This window comes from Juglans microcarpa x Juglans regia, chromosome 2S (assembly GCF_004785595.1).
Source record: "Juglans microcarpa x Juglans regia isolate MS1-56 chromosome 2S, Jm3101_v1.0, whole genome shotgun sequence".
NCBI classification, from domain to species: Eukaryota; Viridiplantae; Streptophyta; class Magnoliopsida; order Fagales; family Juglandaceae; genus Juglans; species Juglans microcarpa x Juglans regia.
The window spans coordinates 5137418-5157293 of NC_054597.1; the positions used below are offsets into that span (position 1 = coordinate 5137418).

At 35.4% G+C, this 19876-nt stretch overlaps 4 protein-coding genes across 6 annotated transcripts; 3 read left to right on the forward strand and 1 right to left on the reverse strand.

Moving 5' to 3' along the window:
• The first annotated feature begins 1780 nt into the window (after positions 1-1780).
• LOC121252389 (endoglucanase 8-like) lies at positions 1781-3732 on the forward strand. Its single transcript, XM_041151998.1, is given in 7 exon segments — positions 1781-1804; positions 2262-2396; positions 2437-2467; positions 2470-2714; positions 2716-2859; positions 2986-3093; positions 3619-3732. Coding segments are annotated over 7 exon segments (801 nt in total).
• Positions 3733-5384: 1652 nt separating this feature from the next.
• Positions 5385-8642, forward strand: LOC121252206 (endoglucanase 8-like). Its single transcript, XM_041151737.1, has 7 exons — positions 5385-5690; positions 6586-6993; positions 7105-7197; positions 7425-7622; positions 7717-7825; positions 7940-8103; positions 8227-8642. Exons 1-7 carry the CDS (start codon positions 5460-5462, stop codon positions 8566-8568), a joined length of 1545 nt encoding a protein of 514 aa, XP_041007671.1. The 5' UTR covers positions 5385-5459; the 3' UTR covers positions 8569-8642.
• Positions 7904-19187, reverse strand: LOC121252320 (21 kDa protein-like). Of its 2 annotated transcripts, none has more exons than XM_041151922.1 (2): positions 18431-19187; positions 7904-7932 (listed from the first exon to the last, which is right to left on the reverse strand). In XM_041151922.1, exon 1 carries the CDS (start codon positions 19066-19068, stop codon positions 18466-18468), a length of 603 nt encoding a protein of 200 aa, XP_041007856.1. In that variant the 5' UTR covers positions 19069-19187; the 3' UTR covers positions 7904-7932; positions 18431-18465. The 2 variants fall into 2 exon arrangements, with proteins under 2 accessions (XP_041007856.1, XP_041007857.1); XM_041151923.1 differs by having other exon boundaries at positions 7904-7936.
• LOC121252331 lies at positions 11863-16273 on the forward strand. 2 transcript variants are annotated; one of them, XM_041151939.1, is made up of 7 exons: positions 11863-11989; positions 12114-12250; positions 12367-12422; positions 13682-13802; positions 13894-13994; positions 15797-15866; positions 15963-16273. In XM_041151939.1, exons 2-7 carry the CDS (start codon positions 12169-12171, stop codon positions 16040-16042), a joined length of 510 nt encoding a protein of 169 aa, XP_041007873.1. In that variant the 5' UTR covers positions 11863-11989; positions 12114-12168; the 3' UTR covers positions 16043-16273. The 2 variants fall into 2 exon arrangements, with proteins under 2 accessions (XP_041007873.1, XP_041007872.1); XM_041151938.1 differs by having other exon boundaries at positions 11907-12250.
• Positions 19188-19876: the final 689 nt, after the last annotated feature.

A 19876-nucleotide genomic window follows, 5' to 3' on the forward strand; every position in this document is an offset into this window, starting at 1 on the left:
ATTGACACTATTTTGGGTGTCAAAGTAAAGAAACACAGTGGAGGTTATACTTTATGCTAATCTCATTATGTTGAGAAAATATTTCTTAAATTTCAACACTTAGGAATTAAAAAAGCAAATACCTCATATGACTCTTCATTTAAATTAACTGAAAATGCTGGTAGAGCGGTTGCTCAGTTAGAATTTGTTAGTACAATCAGTAGTTTAATATATGTAATGTATTGCACTTGGCCAGATATTTATTTTGTAATATGTAAACTTTCTAGATGTACGAGTAATTCTAGTACGGAGCATTGAAAAGTAATTGGTAGAGTCCTTGGGTACCTTAAAAGAACTAGGTCGTTAGAACTGTATTATACCAATTTTTCTGTTGTACTAGAAGGATATTGTGATGCTAGTTGGATTACTAGTGCAAGTAATAATAAGGCTACATCTAGTTGGGTTTTCACCCTTGGTAGTGGAGCTGTTTCATAGACTTCTAAAAAAGGACAAGTCTTTCACTTTCTACAATGAAATTTGAATTTAAAGGCTTGGTGACATCGGGCAAAAAGATAGAATAGCTGAGGAATTTGTTATTTGACATAAAGTTGTGGCCACAACCAATATCAGCCATTTTTTTGCACTGTGATAGTGAAGCTATTATGTCTAGGGCTTATAGTAAAGTCTATAATGAAAAATCTAAACATATTAACTCGAGAAATGAATATATCAATTAATAAGTGATGGTATTATCACTATTGTATATGTGCAGTTAAGTAAAAACTTAGCGGATCCTTTCACAAAAGGACTCTTAAGAGATTTGGTGAATAGTACATCTAGTGGAATGGGTTTGAAAACCTTTCTTTTAAAAAAGTCACATTTAATAGGAACCCAACCTTACACTATTAATAAAGAGAAATGCTAGGGAGCCCAAAATTATTTTTCCCAATTTATTTTTTATCTTTTTAATTTTTTTTTACTTAGATTTTTTGTTTTTTTTTTCACATTTTTTTAACACTTTTAAATATTTTTTAAAAAAAAATTTACAATATTATTAAACAATATTTGCTTAATCACTAAGTTAAAAAAAATAAAATAAAAAATAAAAAAGAAAATCGGGAAAAATAAACGGGAGCTCAAAACGGGCTCCCTAGAATTTTTCATTAATAATTAGTCTAAAATTTAATGGGTAATAACAAGTTACAGTTATGTGACTGAGATAACACTAAAATTTATTTTAATGTGGGAAACCCTTCCAGGATGGTCAGTGCTGGCTGTTACGCTAAATGTAAAATGAGTTTTTTACTCTTAATGAAGTTCAATAGTTGTATAAGTGTTTGAAGTAACAGAGACACAAAAGGAACTTTAACTATGTGAACATAAGAAATGGAGAAAACTTCTAGCAAAAGATTAAGGTTTATTTTTGTAAATGTTCATGAATGCCAGGATAGAGCACGTGTATTAGTGCAAATAATTGGTGAGTTATTTTGCTAAAATTGGATGGAATCATGTGTGTGGTATTTCCATTCTTAAAATATAGAGTCTTGGTTTAAGCCTAGACCACCATTGACTTTGATAAGAATTTGAGATATTTACACTAATTGAAGGTTTAAGTCGAAAGATACATTCTTGTATGTATGATGATATCAGTATTTGATTGAAAATTTAATATCGCAATCTAAGTGGAAGATTTTTATATTTATTATAGATTGTGATATTAAATATGTAAACTTATTGAATGTCGATTATTATTTATTTTCGTGAACCACTATCTTAAAGAGTTGCATTAGTTCAGTGTTAAATGTATGCTGTCTCAAAAGAGAGGGTATGGGTTCAAACTAGCATAACTACACTTTGATGCTTTAATTTTAAAAAGGTATGGAATTAGCCCAAGGGGCACGTGGGCCAAGCTCGAGGAGGCATAATGCTTGGGCAGAAGAGATACCACGCATGGGCTGAACCGGCCCTTTTGAAGACCCACTTAGATGGGTGCAATGCTTCAAAATAAAGAGAGGATATGGGTTCAAACTAGCATAACTACACTTTGATGCTTTAATTTTAAAAAGGTATGGAATTAGTCCAAGGGGCGCGTGGGCCAAGCTCGAGGAGGCATAATGCTTGGGCAGAAGAGATACCACGCATGGGCTGAACCGGCCCTTTTGAAGACCCACTTAGATGGGTGCAATGCTTCAAAATAAATTCAACCAAAATGGTGAATAAGTGTGTTTTGAACACAGTGACCCTCTTTTTGAATAAGTGTGTTTTGAACACGCTTGAATAAGTGTGTTTTGAACACGGGGACGCGTTGTCGCCCGAAGAGCATATTTTTTTTTTTTGAAGGGCAGAGGTCAAGGAAGTTACTCTCTTTTCATAGGATGGCTTGGAGGAAAGATTCTGCTCTTCGTGATGGTTCTGAGGGTAAATCTATGTAACTCCATAAACATACGTACGTACCATCATCAGGTTGATTTGGTAGGTGGTTACTACGACTCGGCGACAACATTAAGTTCAGCTTTCCGATGGCATTTTCGACGACAATGCTTTCATGGAGTGTATTAGAGTTCAAAAACTTCATGGGCTCGGACCTTTCACATGCTCTCGACGCTATTCGATGGGCGACAGACTACTTTCTTAAGGCCACAAGCATCCCTGGGTTTGTCTTTGCTCAAGTGGGTGACCCCTATGGTGACCACAATTGCTGGGAGAGGCCAGAAGACATGGACACCCCAAGAACAGTACCCAATGCGCGCAGTGAGCAAAAAATTCCCGGGCTCAGAGGTTAATTCGGTCGAGATAGCTGCAGCACTTGCTGCGTCTTCCATAGCGTTTAGGTCCATTGATCCTGGCTATTCTGCAAGGCTTCTTAAAAGGGCAAGAATGGTGATGATCAATGATAGCACTAGCTAGCAGCTCGTTCTACACTTATTTTACGCAATTACTAATTGCATTAATAAATTTGAACATGCATGTTTTCTTGCTAGTATTGATAACTACTTCATGGATTAGGTTTTCGACTTTGCCGATAAGTATCGGGGATATTCTTACAATGACAATCTTGGCCCATGGATGTGTCAGTTTTATTGTGATTACAATGGTTACCAGGAGTGCATGCATGCAATATCTAATCAATTAATTATTACTAGCTAGTTTCAAAGCCAGCTAACTTATTTGAACATGAGATCATTGAGGCTGCGTTTAGACGTTGAGTTGAGCTCAGTTGAGTTGAGTTCTTTATGAATAATAGTGAGTTAAGTAGTGAAGGGAATGATATGGTGCCCATCTAAACTGAGTTTAAAATGTGTTTGGATGTTAATATGAGCTTAATACTTTTTATGAGAAATTGAAAAAAGTTATAGGTCTCACGTATAAATTATATATTTTAAGTTAAAAAATATTGTGATTCCCACGTGTAAGAATGTTTTGAGTTGGGATGAGTTTAGTAATTTGAGAGTTGGGTATTTGGATGTTAGACTCAGTTTAAAATTAAATTGAACTCACCTGAGCTCAGTTAGATTTAGGAACCAAACGTAGCCTAATTTTCATCATGAACATCATGAGTTACATCTTATATTAATGTCGAAAAAGATTGAGACAATGTAACATATACATATGTTGAACATTAATGATATATAATTACAGGATGAATTGGTTTGGGGAGCAGCATGGTTATTTAAGGCAACAAAGGCGTCTAATTACTGGAATTATATATGTAGTGGAGAATATATAGAATCTGAAGTCTGTTGTCAAAAGTAGTACTATATACTAGTACTATGATTTATTTTGTTTTTATATTATATGTAGTCAGATCATGCAAGAAAAGTACCGTACGTTTTGGCTAATTATTGGCTTTCAAATGGTAACTTTGAGAAATATTAAGTTTATCTTTATTTTTCAAAAAAAATCATTGATAAACAGATCATCAATATCACATGCAATTAACTACTAAACTTGGGTAGTACAAATTAACATTCCGTTGTTATAAGAGTACTACTGGAGGTACTAGCTAGCTAGCAACTAGATTAATTAATTAGCCAGCTCAACTATATCTTAATCACTTTGAAATTCAAATTCAATGGCCAAGATCAAGACAACGGAAAAAAAATAGTAATTATTACTGCTTAATTAATTACTACCAGAGATATGGATCATCGAACTGCTGGAACGCATGCATGCATGCACCTAATCAATATACTGAAAAAGCTTCATCTTAAGCTTTTTGTGAAAGATTGATCTTAATCCAATCGTCCAGTACTTTATATATAAGTAGTGACAGGAAAAATATTCAGTTTTTTTGTTTTAAAAAAAAACGATGACAGTACTATATATCTCAGAAAAAGTTTCTTTACCGTATGGAAAATGATAGATGTCTCGTTAGGGGCTTTCATTTCTAATTTTTTATTTTATTTTTACTTAATGATTAAGTATGTATTTTTTAATAATATTGTGATTTTTTTATTTTTTTAAAAAATATTTAAAAATATTAAAAAATACATATATGAAAAAAAAAAAAAAAAACAATCCTATATAAGACTAGCGGTGGCTCCCAGCGCGGTCGCTGTAGAGCCACTCTTACCATATTGGAGGAAATTAATTATCTTAGTTGTATAAATTAAATATTCATATAAAAGCTTTGCAACCGAAAAAACACAAAAATTCATTAACTAATTAATTAAAGAAAAAACTTAATGCGAAAATCTCGTAATCCTGACTTATATATATATATATATATCAAGGGCGGTTAATTAATTATTAATAATATATAAAATAAGCCAACCATGTGTTGAGCTGGAAATTAATTGGGAAGTAAATTCATTAAGAAAATAAAGCTAACTTGCTGCATAAAACAAAATTTGCAAGTTCATCGTGACTCATGAACAGCAATATGCAAGACTAGCTACTTCTGTACTTACCTGGCCTCTCGATATACCATACATAAGAAGCTGCTGGGAATCTCAATTCTCACGGCTATATATCAAGTCTCGCACAATCAGTTGCTGATTGATGGCAAAAGCATATATATATATATATATTTATAGACCAGATTTGAGATCAGATAATTACTATGCAAAAACATTCGCCCCATGCCCCGAAAAACAAGAAAAACACCAAAATCACGAAAACGTGGAAAATAATCAGATAAATTAGTAATATATTTGGAAAGTATAATAGTAAATAAAATTTAATTGACTCTAGCTGTATAATTACTTCATATGTGAAGATCAATATGGAATTATATATTGACTTCCTTGATATATATATAGGTAATATTATTTCCCAGATTATATATATATATGCCTGAATATTCTTCCATGTATAGTTCATGTGCTTTCAAAGTTTTTAACTTTTGAATTATTTCCTCAACACTATATATGTATTATATATATATATATATATGCCAATTGCCAACACACATGCACGTACGTTTCACATCATCAGTAGTACTACTGCCTGCCTGTGGAGTTGGTTTTGAGTGAGAGAGAATGGCTGGGAAATGCAATGCCCTAATTCCACCGTTGTTGATAGTATTGACGGGAACGGTGATGATTATGGTGGAAGCAGGGACAAGCTGGGCTTCTAATTCACCCGACTATGCGGACGCTTTATCAAAGTGCATACTGTTCTTTGAAGGCCAGAGGTCAGGAAAGTTGCCTTCTACCCAGCGTATGACTTGGAGGAAGGATTCCGCTCTTCGTGATGGCTCTGACATTGGTGTAAGTGATCCCCCTCGCCCTCTCCCTCGTTCTCCCTCTCTCATAGTTACTGTCAAAAGGACACTAGATTAATAAAAGAACAGCAGACGAGTTTATACGGCAGGTACTTTTCTGTGTAAAATCATCACCTGGTATGTATTCTTTTTTGTGTAAAATCATCACTTGGGATAGAGCTTATAATTTTATATGCATGGCTGGTCCTTTTCTATGCTATGTTAAACCATTATTTATTCTAAAATTTTAAACTGATAGCTAGGAAGAGAGAATTTTAATTATTTAGATGTTATATTAACACTCCCTAAAATATAGATCATATTCTCCTTTTATAAGTTGCTCAAGTTCATGTGAAATATTTAATTAAAAAGGTGAAATATAGAGTACTCAACATTCAAATTTGGGATTTCTGCTTTGATATTATCATGTCATTTATGGTGATTTCTTGTTTGGTTACGCAGTTCAGATGAGATGAGATGGGATGAGATGTTTTGTTCAAAGTTGAATAAAATATTGTTATCATGTCATTTGTGGTGATTCCTTGTTTGGTTACGTAGTTCAGATGATATGAGATGGGATGAGATATTTTGTTGAAAGTTGAATAAAATATTGTTATAATATTATTTTTTAATATTATTTTTGTTTTGAGATTTGAAAAAGCTGAATTGTTTATTATATTTTGTGTGAGAGTTTGAGAAAATTGTAATGATTATGTGAGATAAAATGAGATGTGATAGTTTAATTTTATGTAACTAAACCAGCCCTTAACATTCTGCACCAGTATTTATTTATGGCATACATTTCTTATATATGTATCCATGATACATTTCTTTTAAATAGTCAAATTGAGATGTAAGATCAATATTAATTCACACTGGCCGCCGGGTTCCAATATTTACAGATGGATTTGGTTGGGGGATACTACGATGCCGGTGACAATGTCAAGTTCCACTTTCCTATGGCATTCACAGTAACGATGCTGGCTTGGAGTGTGATAGACTTCGGGAAGTATATGGGGTGGGAGAAAAAACATGCATTGGAGGCTGTTCGATGGGGAAGTGACTACTTGCTTAAAGCCACAAGTGTCCGCCATGTTGTGGTTGGCCAAGTTGCCGACTCCAATGGCGATCACAATTGTTGGGAGAGGCCGGAGGACATGGACACCCCTCGAACCTCTTATGTAGTTAATGAAACAAATCCAGGAACCGAGGTCTCAGCTGAGATTGCAGCAGCACTTGCAGCCTCTTCAATTGCTTTTAAGGCTTCTAATGCTAAGTATTCTGCATTCCTTCTTCAAAGATCTAAACAGGTACTTGAGGTTGATTATGATATCACCTTTTCCAATTATACCCTTTTCTTTCCAATTATTTTTTGATAATGATCATTTCAATTTGTTTTTCTTTGTATTGTGGAATATCAGGTCTTTGGCTTTGCAGATGGGTATCAGGGATCTTACAACTTGAGTATTGGCGAAGCGGCATGCCCATTTTACTGTGATTACAGCGGCTACGCGGTATGCATTGGGATAGTTTTGTTATCAATTTTGGTGAATTTATGTGATGAGACACAGCTTGAATAATCTTGATAAGTTGATATGAATTCGCTGAAATGAATGCTAGCTGTGTAAGGATCAACTTTGGTCATTTTTTTTCCTAAGCTGGATTTTAACTGCATGGTTAGATTGAATTCAAATTTGAATGGCAAATAAAGAGTTTAGTTTCACATTATACATCTTTGTAGGATGAATTGCTCTGGGCAGCAGCATGGTTATACAAGGCCACACAGGAGGCTTATTACTGGGGGTATCTCGAACAAAACATTCACCATTTGGAATCCATTGTTGTAAGAAATATACATGGCAATCCATATGTAGGTGCTAGCTTTGCTGAATTTGGATGGGATGCAAAGCATGCTGGCATTAACGTACTTGTTTCCCAGGTTAATTATCAGTTATCCAACTCAATCATTTCTCACCAATTTTTATCTTCCCATAACAAAAATTCTGGTTTCTTTGATCCTCCTCTGTTGGCAGTTGGTGATGAAGGACGACTCTAATGATAATCCTTATATTCTCAACGCTGACAAGTTTGTATGCTCCATATTACCCGAATCACCTTCCAAATCAGTCACTTACACTCCAGGTTAGTTTTCTCCAACCAACCTCAAGAATAGATGGGTTGATTTCATAACCCTGAATACATCACATCTAATCTGATTCCTATATATATATATATATATATATATATATTCATTAGGTGGGCTTCTAGTCAAGCCTGGAGGAAGTAACACACAACATGCAACAGCTTCTTCTTTCCTCCTAATTGTTTACTCTCTGCATATGAGTGGTGCCCATAAACTGGTTCGTTGTGGTGATGTTGTTGTCACTCCAAGTAGGCTGATCAATATCGCCAGGAGCCAGGTATGCACCTCGAACAAATTAAGCATGATCATCGTTTGGTAAAATGCTTCGCTGAGAAATTAATGTTCCATGCACACGTGATTTGGATAAGAAGGATTTTGTATCGTTAATTGATGAATGCAGGTGGATTATTTACTGGGAAATAACCCATTGGGGATGTCATACATGGTGGGATTTGGCCCAAAGTTCCCTCGGAAGATACATCACCGTGGAGCCACCTTACCTTCGATTCACAAACACCCACAGAAGCTAGGTTGCCGTGACGGAGACCGGTACCTTTATAGCCAGAATCCCGACATGAACCAGCTGACGGGGGCAATTATCGGAGGCCCTGCCGGGGACGATTCGTTCAGTGATTCCCGGATGGATGTTGGGCAGACGGAGCCAACCACGTACATAAATGCACCTTTCGTGGGCGTCTTGGCTTACTTCAAAGCAACAGCTCGAAAAAATGTTGGTTCTTAATTAATTTCACCAAATACTGAACATTTCCAAATAATTGGGTCAATATATATACCTAGCTGCAATAATATTTATATCAAAAATTTTATGCGCAGTTACTTTCATATTCTCCTTACGCACTCTATTAATATGATTGACTGCGTCACTTTTTTTAATATAAAATGATTGTTATAGATAATTAATTCAGTAGAGTGCACAAAGAATACACAAAAATAACTGTATGTAGCAGAAATATATATATATACACACACACCTAGGGGTGTCAATATGTAATACGACCTGTTAACCCAATACGAACACGACATGATAAAAGCTGGTTAAGATTTAATCTTAACAGGTTCGAGTTAAAATGAATTGACCCGTTAAGACACGATTGCTTAACGGTGTTAAAAAAATTGAATTTACCTTTATACCCATAGGCCTAAAATTAAAAAAACCCTAAACCTAACCACGCCGCCCCTCAATTATCTTTTTCTCAAACTTCTAACTACTCACGCCGCCCCCCCCCCCCCCCCCTTATTCGACTTCAAGCCTAAATCTACGAGTAGCAAAAAGGGTCTCTCTGCTCCTTTGGCAAATCCATCGGTGCCTTCTTCCAGTCCTCCTACCTTTGAGCTCTATAAGGGCCTCGTCGTCCTCCACGAGCCACGTGGTAGCTCTGCTGAGGTGCTCTAAAAGACGTCTTCCTCCCTCACCCCATTTCCCTTTTTCTTTTTCCTTTTCAGAATGATATTTGCTATTATTGAATCCAGTGTTTGCGTTTGATCCAATGCTTGATTTGGTATTTTGTTTTCTGACTCTTATGCTAGATTTATACTTATTTTTTATAAGAATTTCAATATTCGTTGCTTTTATCTATTTAGTGAATCTAGGGCTTGTTTGGTGGTTTTCGAACCTCACACACTCTGATCTGCTCCAATATTTACTTATACACGTATGTATGCATGTACTATATTATTAGTACTGCATTTGAAATCTAATTACATGTAAATCACAAGATCAGATCTCCGAAGAAAAAGTACTTGATTCGTTCATTTTTTTTTTTGTGACAAATGAACGAATCAAGCACTTTGAGGCAAATCAACCCTTTGCAATTGCTCAGGAGTTGGTACTGGAGATCGAGATTTCCCACTGGGGTAATGTGCAGGTGACAAAGCATTACAATCTTGTCCATGGCGGTGCTCAAAGCAAGGGGAGTTTTCTAGATATGCCTACATTTTATTTCATGTTCATATGCTTTCTTCCGATTCTTAAGTTAGAAGTTTGATTGTGGATTATTTTCTGCTGCAGCCTTGACTTGTTTGCAACGCCACAAATTTTGGGGGCTAGTGTCATCCCACTTTGCTTTCTTTGTAATCTCATGCCATTTTCATATGTTTGCCATTTTGTTTTTTGATCTGCGACTTTGATATGTTATACTTTGATATGCTACTTTGATGTAATCTCATATAAAATAGAGAGTATTGATTTGTTTTCTAACCTGCTACTTTGATATATTATACTTTATATGTTCTAACTATTTATTCTATTTGTTTCAGTAATGTTGTTATCAAAGGCATGACAATCTTGGCTCCTCTTAACGCACCAAATAGTGATGGTATCGATCCAGGTATCTTGTTTCCTCATTCTCTTATATTTTTTATGCGGTGGACTGCCAATCCTTTTACAGCAAAAGGGCATAATAAACTTATCTTGAGCATTAACATCCAATTTGTCGACTCGAGTAACAATGTGTACATTGAAGACTGTTACATTGAGAGTGGGGATGATCTTGTTGCAGTGAAGACTGAAGAGTGGTTGGGACCAATATGGAATCGTCATTGCCCGTCCAAGCGCAAACATCATTGTTAGGAGAGTTTCCGGCACCACACCAACTTGCTCTGGGGTTGGAATAGGTAGTGAGATGTTTGATGGGATTTCAAACGTATTTGTCGAGGACTTGCATGGAGTTGGAGAACAACAAGGGCAAGGAGGATGCTCCACCTCATTCTTCAAACTCTAAATTTGTTTAGATCTGTGTTTCTATTATATTTGGAATTGTAAGTTGTAACATTAATATATTTACTATGTGTGTTTTGTTTATCATATTTGGGATGTAATTTTAATAATGAATATTATTACAATGTGTGTGCATCATATTTGTTTGAATTGTAATTTCAGAATTGTAGTTAATTTTTTATTTTTTATAGATATTATTTATATTTAAATATTTATATAAAATCAATCAGGTTAAACGGGTCGTGTCGTGTCATATCGTGTCTGTTCAACCCATTAACATAAACGGGTTGAAATGGGTTGTGTCGTGCTGTGTTGTGTCAATTTGTTTCTTATTCATTAATGGGTCGTGTCTTGTCAACCCGTTATCTTACCATGTTATGTTCGGGTTTGAAATTTTGACAAGAAATTCTTAACAGGTCGTATTCGTGTTGACCCATTAAGTGTAATGTGCATATCTTGACACGATACGAACACGACCCGTTAACACGATTTGACACCCACATACCTAACTCGGCTTACATACGAATTTTATTAAAAAGTAAACGGGACCAAAATATTAATTCATTACAATTGAGTTTATCTGCTCATATGTGTAATACGACACATCTAGTGATGTTTTCATTAGAAGTAATCCAAAGCCTTATGTAGTATATAAATTATATACAAAGAATATATGACCAATTGAAGTTTTATTTAAGAAAAATTAATTGATTAATGTTAAATACAGTTGTCAAAAAAATATTTTTTAAATAATAGATTCAAACTTTTTTTTAAAAAATGCGATATTTACAAATCTTAAAATTATATTTAGAGTAATGCTACTCATCATCTCAATTCTCGTTATCTCATAATGTGGCATTAAATGATTAGATACTATTTATTATATTTTACTTATAAATCTATCATCTAATGTTATATCATGATATGATGAGATGATGAAAAAAATAATGATGAATAGATTTTTTCTTATATTTAACATTACTTAAGAATAATTATCTACACATCAAGTATACTAAAAAGGCCCAAGTTGAAGGCCCATGATTTTCGGCCTAATGTTCATGTATGCTAATTTTTTTTTTTTTAACAAAAAAAGAGTTGGAAGGGAAGACAAGAGATGGCTTTCTTACGGGACATGAACATAATAGCACCCAACCTGCTGAGTAGGGAAGGGCCTTGATGACAAAAATCACATGTGCTCTCTACAAGTCGGACTTAAGCAATAGTCTGACTCCAATCCCACGAGAGCATTAATGATCCATAAGCCAATGGATCACTAATAATCCTAAACGCTTTCCATTGCAAGATTTGACCCTAAAACCCATTATCCACTGGCAAACTCATGCATTATTGAGCCACCACCGTCAGTGCCACTCGTATGCTATTAATAATCTATAGAGACCACTCTTATCTTTCAGAGGTAAAAAAGGTGAGATCCTGGAAATATAGGGTCGAAGTTTCATTTACAACTATCCAACGGTCCCGTTTAATAAAACCAATTCTTAGCTCCCATCTTACAGACAATTCTAATCTGACCCCACTCATTTCAAAAGTTTCACAGCGTAACAACTGAAAGTCTGAAACCCTAGATAGAAATCGAAGTTGACGATGCAGCAGAGAAAATCAGCATCTGGGAGACCTTCTGGGACGGATGGCTCAGATTTTTCCTATCGGATGGTCGTCGATTCAAGTAAATCCTGCTCAAACTCTTCCTGTAGGCTTCTAACCAGGAGCATTAGTGTTCTTCGCTATAGCTTTTCTATTTAAGTAAAGAATAAAAGAGATTTAATCTTATTTGGATCTTAGGGTATCAGAAGGTAGCTTCAGGAAAGTCTCGTCTCTCCTCTCTAATTTTCACCCAGGTATAGTACCTCTCAGTATTTGTTTTCTACATCCCATTACCAATTGTACTAATGTATTGTTCTGTTTTTCTATTCGTTTTTTCGATAAAACACAAAATTTGCTGGGATTTTCTTTTTCTATTGATAGACTTCATTTCTCTGAACGTGATTTGTTTTGTAATTAGAACTAGTATATAACTCTGTTACCTGCATAATATAGATTGCGAGTTATAAGATGAGATGGTTAAATCTTTTTTTCAATGGGGATAACGTTGCTCCCCTGGTCTCCCTTCCTCCAATAGCGGACTGGATTCTGCCTAAAATTAACGAGATTCAACAGTTTGTGGGAATCTCACATGGAGGATGTGAAGATCAATTTAAAGAACTAATCACCATGATTGAGGCAAGCCACACGCTTGAAACCAGATCAAATTTCAAGAAAAGCAGGGAGTTACAACGTCTTTCTTGAGTTATCAACTACAACGTTAAGGGTGGTAGCTCAACTAGAGGGAAGTCTAAAGGGAGGGCACTGTGAAGACGGGGGAATCAAGGGGTTGGAGTTAGGTGTTCGGGTAGAGTTTTAGTTCTATGGGAAACAAGGGGTTGGGGTCGGGTCTGGTGTATTTTGTGTTGTTTTTCCACAAGCTTTTTGGGTCATTTTGGGCAAGGTGTTTTCTTGTATACATTCAGTGTACTTGGTTTCTCCTTTTGATATATATAATTTTTTACTTATAAAAAAAAAATATCTTTTTTTCAACTAGTCATCTTTCTTTCTGCTTGATGCGGGAAACAAGTTAATTCCTGTTTCCCATGGAGGAGAAAAGATGGTTGCTTTGATTGAATTGGATTTAGGTTGATATAGGTTAACAGATGGATTGATGGTTGGATTCATACTGCAGCTATAGTTGCATAAGATTAATGTAAAAGAGAATTTTTTTTTTTAAAGGAGTTCGATTTAGTCCCTGGAAACTTGAATGGCGTTACCCAAGACACACAAGTTTATGCTACTTGCTACTGCCCTCATAAAATTGACTTGGAATTGTTCTGACTTGTGGAAGGTTGAGTATAAACTAGACCACTTCAGGTGGTCTATGTTTTAAAACCTTAGGTGAGATTTTGGCTATTCAATTGAGGTGTTATGGTTCTTTCCTTTAATTCTATGATATTGCAAACTTTAGTAGTGGTGTAACAATCATATTTGCAAGTGATTAATCAAATCATTTATGTCAAGTAGCTACCTTTGTATTTCCTATTGATTGGATTTGCACTGTTCATTGCAGGCTGTCATTCAATTAATTGGAACTGCATGCACATTTCTGTCAACCTCAAAGGAGGATCCTGATAGACTTGCTATTTTGGCTATTGCTGTTGCGTTTGTTTCTCTGATACTAGGGGAATTAGGTAGCTGACCAAATCCTAATGTCTTTATCAAGCTACCATATGCTACGCATCCGTTTCCAATTGTTAGATATTTATTCCTGTTTTGTTGAAGGTCGAAGACGTAGTCGAGTGGGGTTGTTAAAAGTCTACATGGTTGCATCTTCTACCACGATACTTGTTGCTTGTGTTTCTAAGAGCAGTTTTATGTTAGAGGTAAGGATGATTCCCCCCACCCCCCACCAAAACCCCAACCCTAATGTTGTTTATTATCAAAAACTTTAAAAAAGATGTTGGACATTGAAAGAATCAAGCAAAAAAAGCTAGAGCAACAAGATAAGAGTGACCTTCAAGAAGTGCTAAGTTTTTTCTTTTATATGAACGGATGAAGTTATTTTGTCAGAACCTTGAGTGATATACAAAATAGTTAGAGGTCCAATCATTTGCATACATATCCAAGTTCATTCTTAATATTCCATCCCACAAACATTGCCCTAATTTTACCTGTTAGTAATGCACTAATGCTGTGTAGGTCTCCTACTCTTTTACTTGGAAGATTTAGTCCGAAAAATAATGGCATAATAACTATACTGTTTTGACTTTGAGATGAAGTCTTGTCACATGTTTGCTTTTCCAAATATACTTATTGTGAGTATTAGAAAACCGTTTCATTATCTGAATTTGGGGGTAAGTAGTTGAAGATCACCAGTCTTTGGATGCCACATAAACCCACAATTTTATACTTTGTCTTGTCAACTTAAGCACAATGTTCACTAAAAAAAAATTACCCTCAATGTTCTAGTTTGTTAAGCCATTAAATGGAAGTAGTTAAACTGAAGTCAGTTATTGTGTAGTTATCCATATCAGTTCATGCAAATGCCCTAACATGAGCAAGCCAAGTCTCCCTTAGCTTAACAGATTTCTTTGGCTCTCGATCTTCTCCCAAAGTTTCACATTCTTGATACAAGAAACTAAAAACTGCTGCAACTCATTTAACTGTTTCCAATTCAGTAGTCTAAGAGAGTTTCTTAGCAGCAGGGCTTCATTGGTGTACCTGTCAATGCATTGGAGTAGAAACTTAAGGAAGCATGAATTAGTTTGTCTCCATTAGACCATTAGACATACAGTTTTAGAAAATAATCATAGAATAAAATAAAATGAAACAAATCCTTCCCTACTCTCCGTAGTGTTATTATATGCCTGTGGAATCTTGTCACAGTTATCTTTTGAATGCATATTTCAGTAGATCTTCCTACTTTGAGTCATGTCTTGATAGAAATATCTTTGATCAATGGTAAAATAAGATCCATATTGCATCATATCTAAGAGATTACTGCTTCAGACTAAAGAAGCAATGGCACTCGATCATTATCAAAGTTATTGCAATCCTTTTTCTTCCATGAGGATCCTTCAGGGTACCTTCTGTTTCTACTAGGCAATGAAGTACTAGAGCAGAATCATTTTCCACAAGTCCACATTTTTCATGGAGGTCCAAGTAGAGAAGTAAGAACCAAAAGTCTCGAGCAAATAATCCTTCTGAACTATAGTTCAAGAGATCTTTCATCATAATGCCTATAATTTTGTAACTCCAGAACATCTGTTACTGAACAAGCATTTGAGAAGGTGCCCATAATATCGACCATAATGTATCTGTTTCAAATGTGCACGTTGTAGCTTTGTTATGTCATTCTGATAATATGTATAAATGACAGTAGTTATACTTTGATTAAATATCGACCATAAAATACATGTGTGTATATATAAAAGAGATTTGCTGCATGCTGTTAAGTTGCTAGGATGATTGCAATTAGTAATGGTAAATAATTTATCATTTCTATCATGTGGTAAGATCTTCTCATCTGTCCAGGCATCTATAAGGTCGCTCATACGCAGTTGCAGAGCACAATCTCCAAAAATGAATATATATATTTATGCTTGGTGGAAATAGTTAGTTACTGTCGAACTTCAATTGTTATTCCTATTGAAATTTCCTGATTTTGTATGTAATTTCTGAGTAGGTTATCCAAGATCCTAGTAACTGGGAAGCAAAGAAGTTGCAACTTCTGGAGACTGCTCTTGTTCTATTTGGCGAGTTCTAATCTTTAATGCTGATTATATAATTATAACTAATGGTTATTTTACATCTGAAGTGCAAGTTTAATCTCCTATGTTGAACTTTTCCAGGGCTTCTGATACAAGTATTTACAATTGGCACAACAACATCTCTTATCAGTAACATGTCTCCTCCCAAAAGGGCCTCTTGACTGATGCTTGTAACTACAAGTGACTCCATGTCAACGGCTGAAGTTTTTTGGGTGCGGCATATTCCATACAAATCACAAAAGATTTGATTCTTTAGTTTTAGTTTATTGATTATCTGGGTACGATCCAGAAAGAATGTTGTATTTCGATACTCGCTGTCTGCAAAACAGCGTATCAATATAGCGAGTTGATCCGAATTCATTTGACAGATAACAGATGATAAACCGTTTCAAGTGATGATGTTAAGGTTCTGTTTGTTTGGACGGAAAGTATTTTTCCGCCATATCCTTGGGCCTTGTGTTTGGGTCGGAGCTAACCCAAAGCCAAAAAATGATCAGAAATTGGTAGAAACAAATCAAAACGGCTCAAATATGCAAAATGGACGTCCGGTCTTTCTCACACCTCAAACCACTATACAGTCTATACTCCCAAAACAACCGACACTTCTCATCCTCAGCTATGCTCAGCTCTCGTGGTTGCTTTCATCCCACCAAAGATCAATCCCATTATCCGCCTCACAACGACCCCTCTCAATCTCAATCCCTTTTTTTTTTTTTTTTTCATTAAATGCTTAATAAATTAGGAGGCGTACACATATTCAAGTCCTGTATAGAGAAAGAAGCCTTTGATCTATTTATATTTACACCTTGGTTCACTCTCAATCTCTCTCTGAATTGGGAGGAGTGTATACGTGTATCCACGTGACCCTACACATGTAGAGATTATGTGCCTTGTGCATGTTCTATGGTCCAAATTTGATTATGTGCCTCAAATCTCAAAGTCTTTTTGATAGATTTGTCGGGTCTAGCATCTTTAAAGCTTTTCCAGGCCCCCCCACTCCCTCCCCCGAAACCCAAATTCCAAAATCCATCAAAACAGAATCTTATGGTTAAGATGGTATCAAAGACAGAAAAGTATTTTAGCCAAAATTAATTATTAATTTTATAAATTAATGTAATTTGACGTAATTCGTCAAATTATAAATTTAATAATTTAATAATTTAATAATTTAATAAATTAATTAAAATTTCATCAATTTATAAAATTAGCGCCCTTCAAAACAAATTGTATATTATTTCTTTAGTTTTTTTGTTGTGGGGCTAAGTATGGTAGTTATATGTGCTCGTGACTTCCATTTGTTCGAGAAACAGAAACAACGGTGGCAGTAGATGGTAGGCTGCCATTTATGAGCAGCAGCAGCAGCACGGTGGACCGGACCATTTTGTACCGGCTACTTAATTTTAATACGACACAAAATTATTTATATATCTTCAGTTTAATCTTATTTTTTTATATACACAAAGTAATATATAATTATATGTTAAAACCGTGTCCGAATTATAGAAATAACTCCTTACTAGTAAAATAAAATAAAATAAATCTTAAATATATATTATTTCCTCTGCAACTAATATTTTATTGAAAAAAAGCATAATATTAAGTATTGGTACTGTAACTTCACGCTGCTTAATTTCTTTCCAGCTTCATCGGGTTCCATTACTCTCTAGCTAACTGTTTATAAGGTAAACGACGTAAACGTCATGTCGGGATCGAAAACGTTTATCTATCCGGCCAATATATATATATATATATAGAAAATTACAAAATGAAATGAGTACTACTCGATCGGGCTAACATGTTCATCATAATGCCTTTCACCGGATGTTTCCCATTCATCTTTTTTCTTTTTTGTCTTTTTACTTCGATCGAAAGATAATTCCATGAATTGAAAACTTCATCCACTTTCCTTTACATGTGACTCTCTCTCTCTCCCCCCCCAAATGATTATCAGCGACAAATAATTTAAACAGTTCATGATCAATTTTTCGAATACAAACAATATAAGAAAATTGCTTAATTATTTGATTTTAGTAATTATTTTTTATAAAAATGATTATTTTTTATTAAAATAAATCTATTTTTATCAGAAATAATTATTTTTATCGCAAATAAGTAGTGATAGATATTGCAGCTCATATATATTTATTCGGTGAAACGCAACTCCGGTGGTTGAACTTTGAATTAATGCAATAAACGAGGCAAAATTAAGCTTCCGATTTGCAACTTTCTGCACAGACATGACGAGCTAATTATTACCAACACGTAGTACTCTGCAAGACTGCAACTCAATGCGACACAAATAATCTCAAGAGCTTATTTAGCCTCCATCCTAATTAAAGATCAGCCACACAATGCATGCAGCAGCTAGCACGGATCGATCACAAGCAGCGCTAGCTAGCTAGCTAGCTATATATACATCAACCGATTCCATACATAAGGAGTACAACAACATGAGATATATATGATGCCGCATGATCAGAAGCATCCACACACATGCACACACTATTGTTTCTTCTGAATTAATTCGCTCGCGCATGTACATACACCTAATATATATATATGTAATCTCACTAATTTAAGCAAATTAACCGTGAAAAGCGGCATATTGATTGATCAAAGCCAAGGCATTGCTAGTCAATTGTGCTACCTTCACGATCTTTTCCCTCACAGTGGTCTTCACGTTCCCATTCATGGATTTCCCATGAAACCCATCGGTGCAGGTACTCTCGTCCGTCAAAGCGGCACTGACCCAAGTTTGTATGTCGTTTATCATGAGATTAAAGTTCGAGCTCTTTAAGCTGCTCATCTCAGCTATAGAATTGCGAAGCTCGTCCACGGAATCGCTCAACTCCTCAACGCAGTCCGTTATGGCGGAAACTACTCTAGGACTCATTCCCCGGGTTTTGGAGAGTCTCACCATCAACCTAGAGGTTGACTGAGCCGAAGACAGAGTCACATTGAGAGCAGTGCTGGCCAGAAGTTGAGGGCTTGTTTGGATGGAGTTTGCATGGACTGAGAGAGAGCTGAAACAAAGGCTTGGGTAGATTGTCGATCTGCAAGATGTTCTTATAAACTCAGTGCTTAATCGGTTGGCCTTGGCGGCCATGCCTGAGTTTATGCAGGCCGAGCTAATGGCAACTAGAATGAGAAGGAATGTTATCAAATATTTAGAAGATGAGCCTTCCATCTCTCTCTCTCTCTCTCTCTCTCTAAAGCGCAGACACAAGTACTATGGAGGCGGGTAGTTGGGGTGATGAAATTAGGGCGAAGGGTAACTAGCCTATATATAGAAGTGAAAGAACCCACATGATTGGTTAGTGTTACTATACAAGAGGGAGGGGCTCTCAAATTTGAGCTAGCTGCTCAACTTGGGTTGGAAAGAGGAGCCTGTGCGCAAGGTCATATCACAATTATATATCGCACCAAAACAGTTCCTACAAATGAGTGAGTTAGGTAAGTTAGGTTAAAGCTGTTTCACGGGTCGAACTTGATGGCAGCGCTAGCTAGCTGGTAGCGTTAATTTCCCATGTACGTATAAGTTATCTGGATTCTATATATGTCAAATTACTGCAGCTTACCATTATCCACGTTCAATTTGGCCAATATGTACGTGCCCAACTTGCAAGCGCGCACTCATGACATGATCAGATTGATCGTACTCTAGCTGCGCTAGTCTTCTATATATATATATATATATATATATATATATATGTAATGCCGTCCAAACGAAATTACGTGCTCTCCAACTCATGATGTTAATTAGAGAATATATTTTCCAAGATTCAGGCCCATGCATATATGTATATAGAGAAAATATATTTATAATTATAAATTATACAATTATCGTGTAATCGTTTTAAAAAAAATGAATAAAACATAAAATTTATATGTAAAAAATTATTTTTTTTAATAATAGATCTCATTCTTTTTCAAAACGATTATGTGACGTTTACGCACTTTACGATTATTTGTAAAATTATTTATGCATATATTAT

Coding starts and splice junctions, on each gene's coding strand:
- LOC121252206 (XM_041151737.1), top strand. CDS start 5,460: ATGGCTGGGAAATGCAATGCCCTAATTCCACCGTTGTTGATAGTATTG. Junction 6,994..7,104: donor TTCTTCAAAGATCTAAACAG/GTACTTGAGGTT, acceptor GTGGAATATCAG/GTCTTTGGCTTTGCAGATGG. Junction 7,826..7,939: donor ATCAGTCACTTACACTCCAG/GTTAGTTTTCTC, acceptor TATATTCATTAG/GTGGGCTTCTAGTCAAGCCT.
- LOC121252331 (XM_041151939.1), top strand. CDS start 12,169: ATGCAGCAGAGAAAATCAGCATCTGGGAGACCTTCTGGGACGGATGGC. Junction 12,423..13,681: donor CCTCTCTAATTTTCACCCAG/GTATAGTACCTC, acceptor TGTTCATTGCAG/GCTGTCATTCAATTAATTGG. Junction 13,995..15,796: donor AGAGCAGTTTTATGTTAGAG/GTAAGGATGATT, acceptor ATTTCTGAGTAG/GTTATCCAAGATCCTAGTAA.
- LOC121252320 (XM_041151922.1), bottom strand. CDS start 19,068: ATGGAAGGCTCATCTTCTAAATATTTGATAACATTCCTTCTCATTCTA.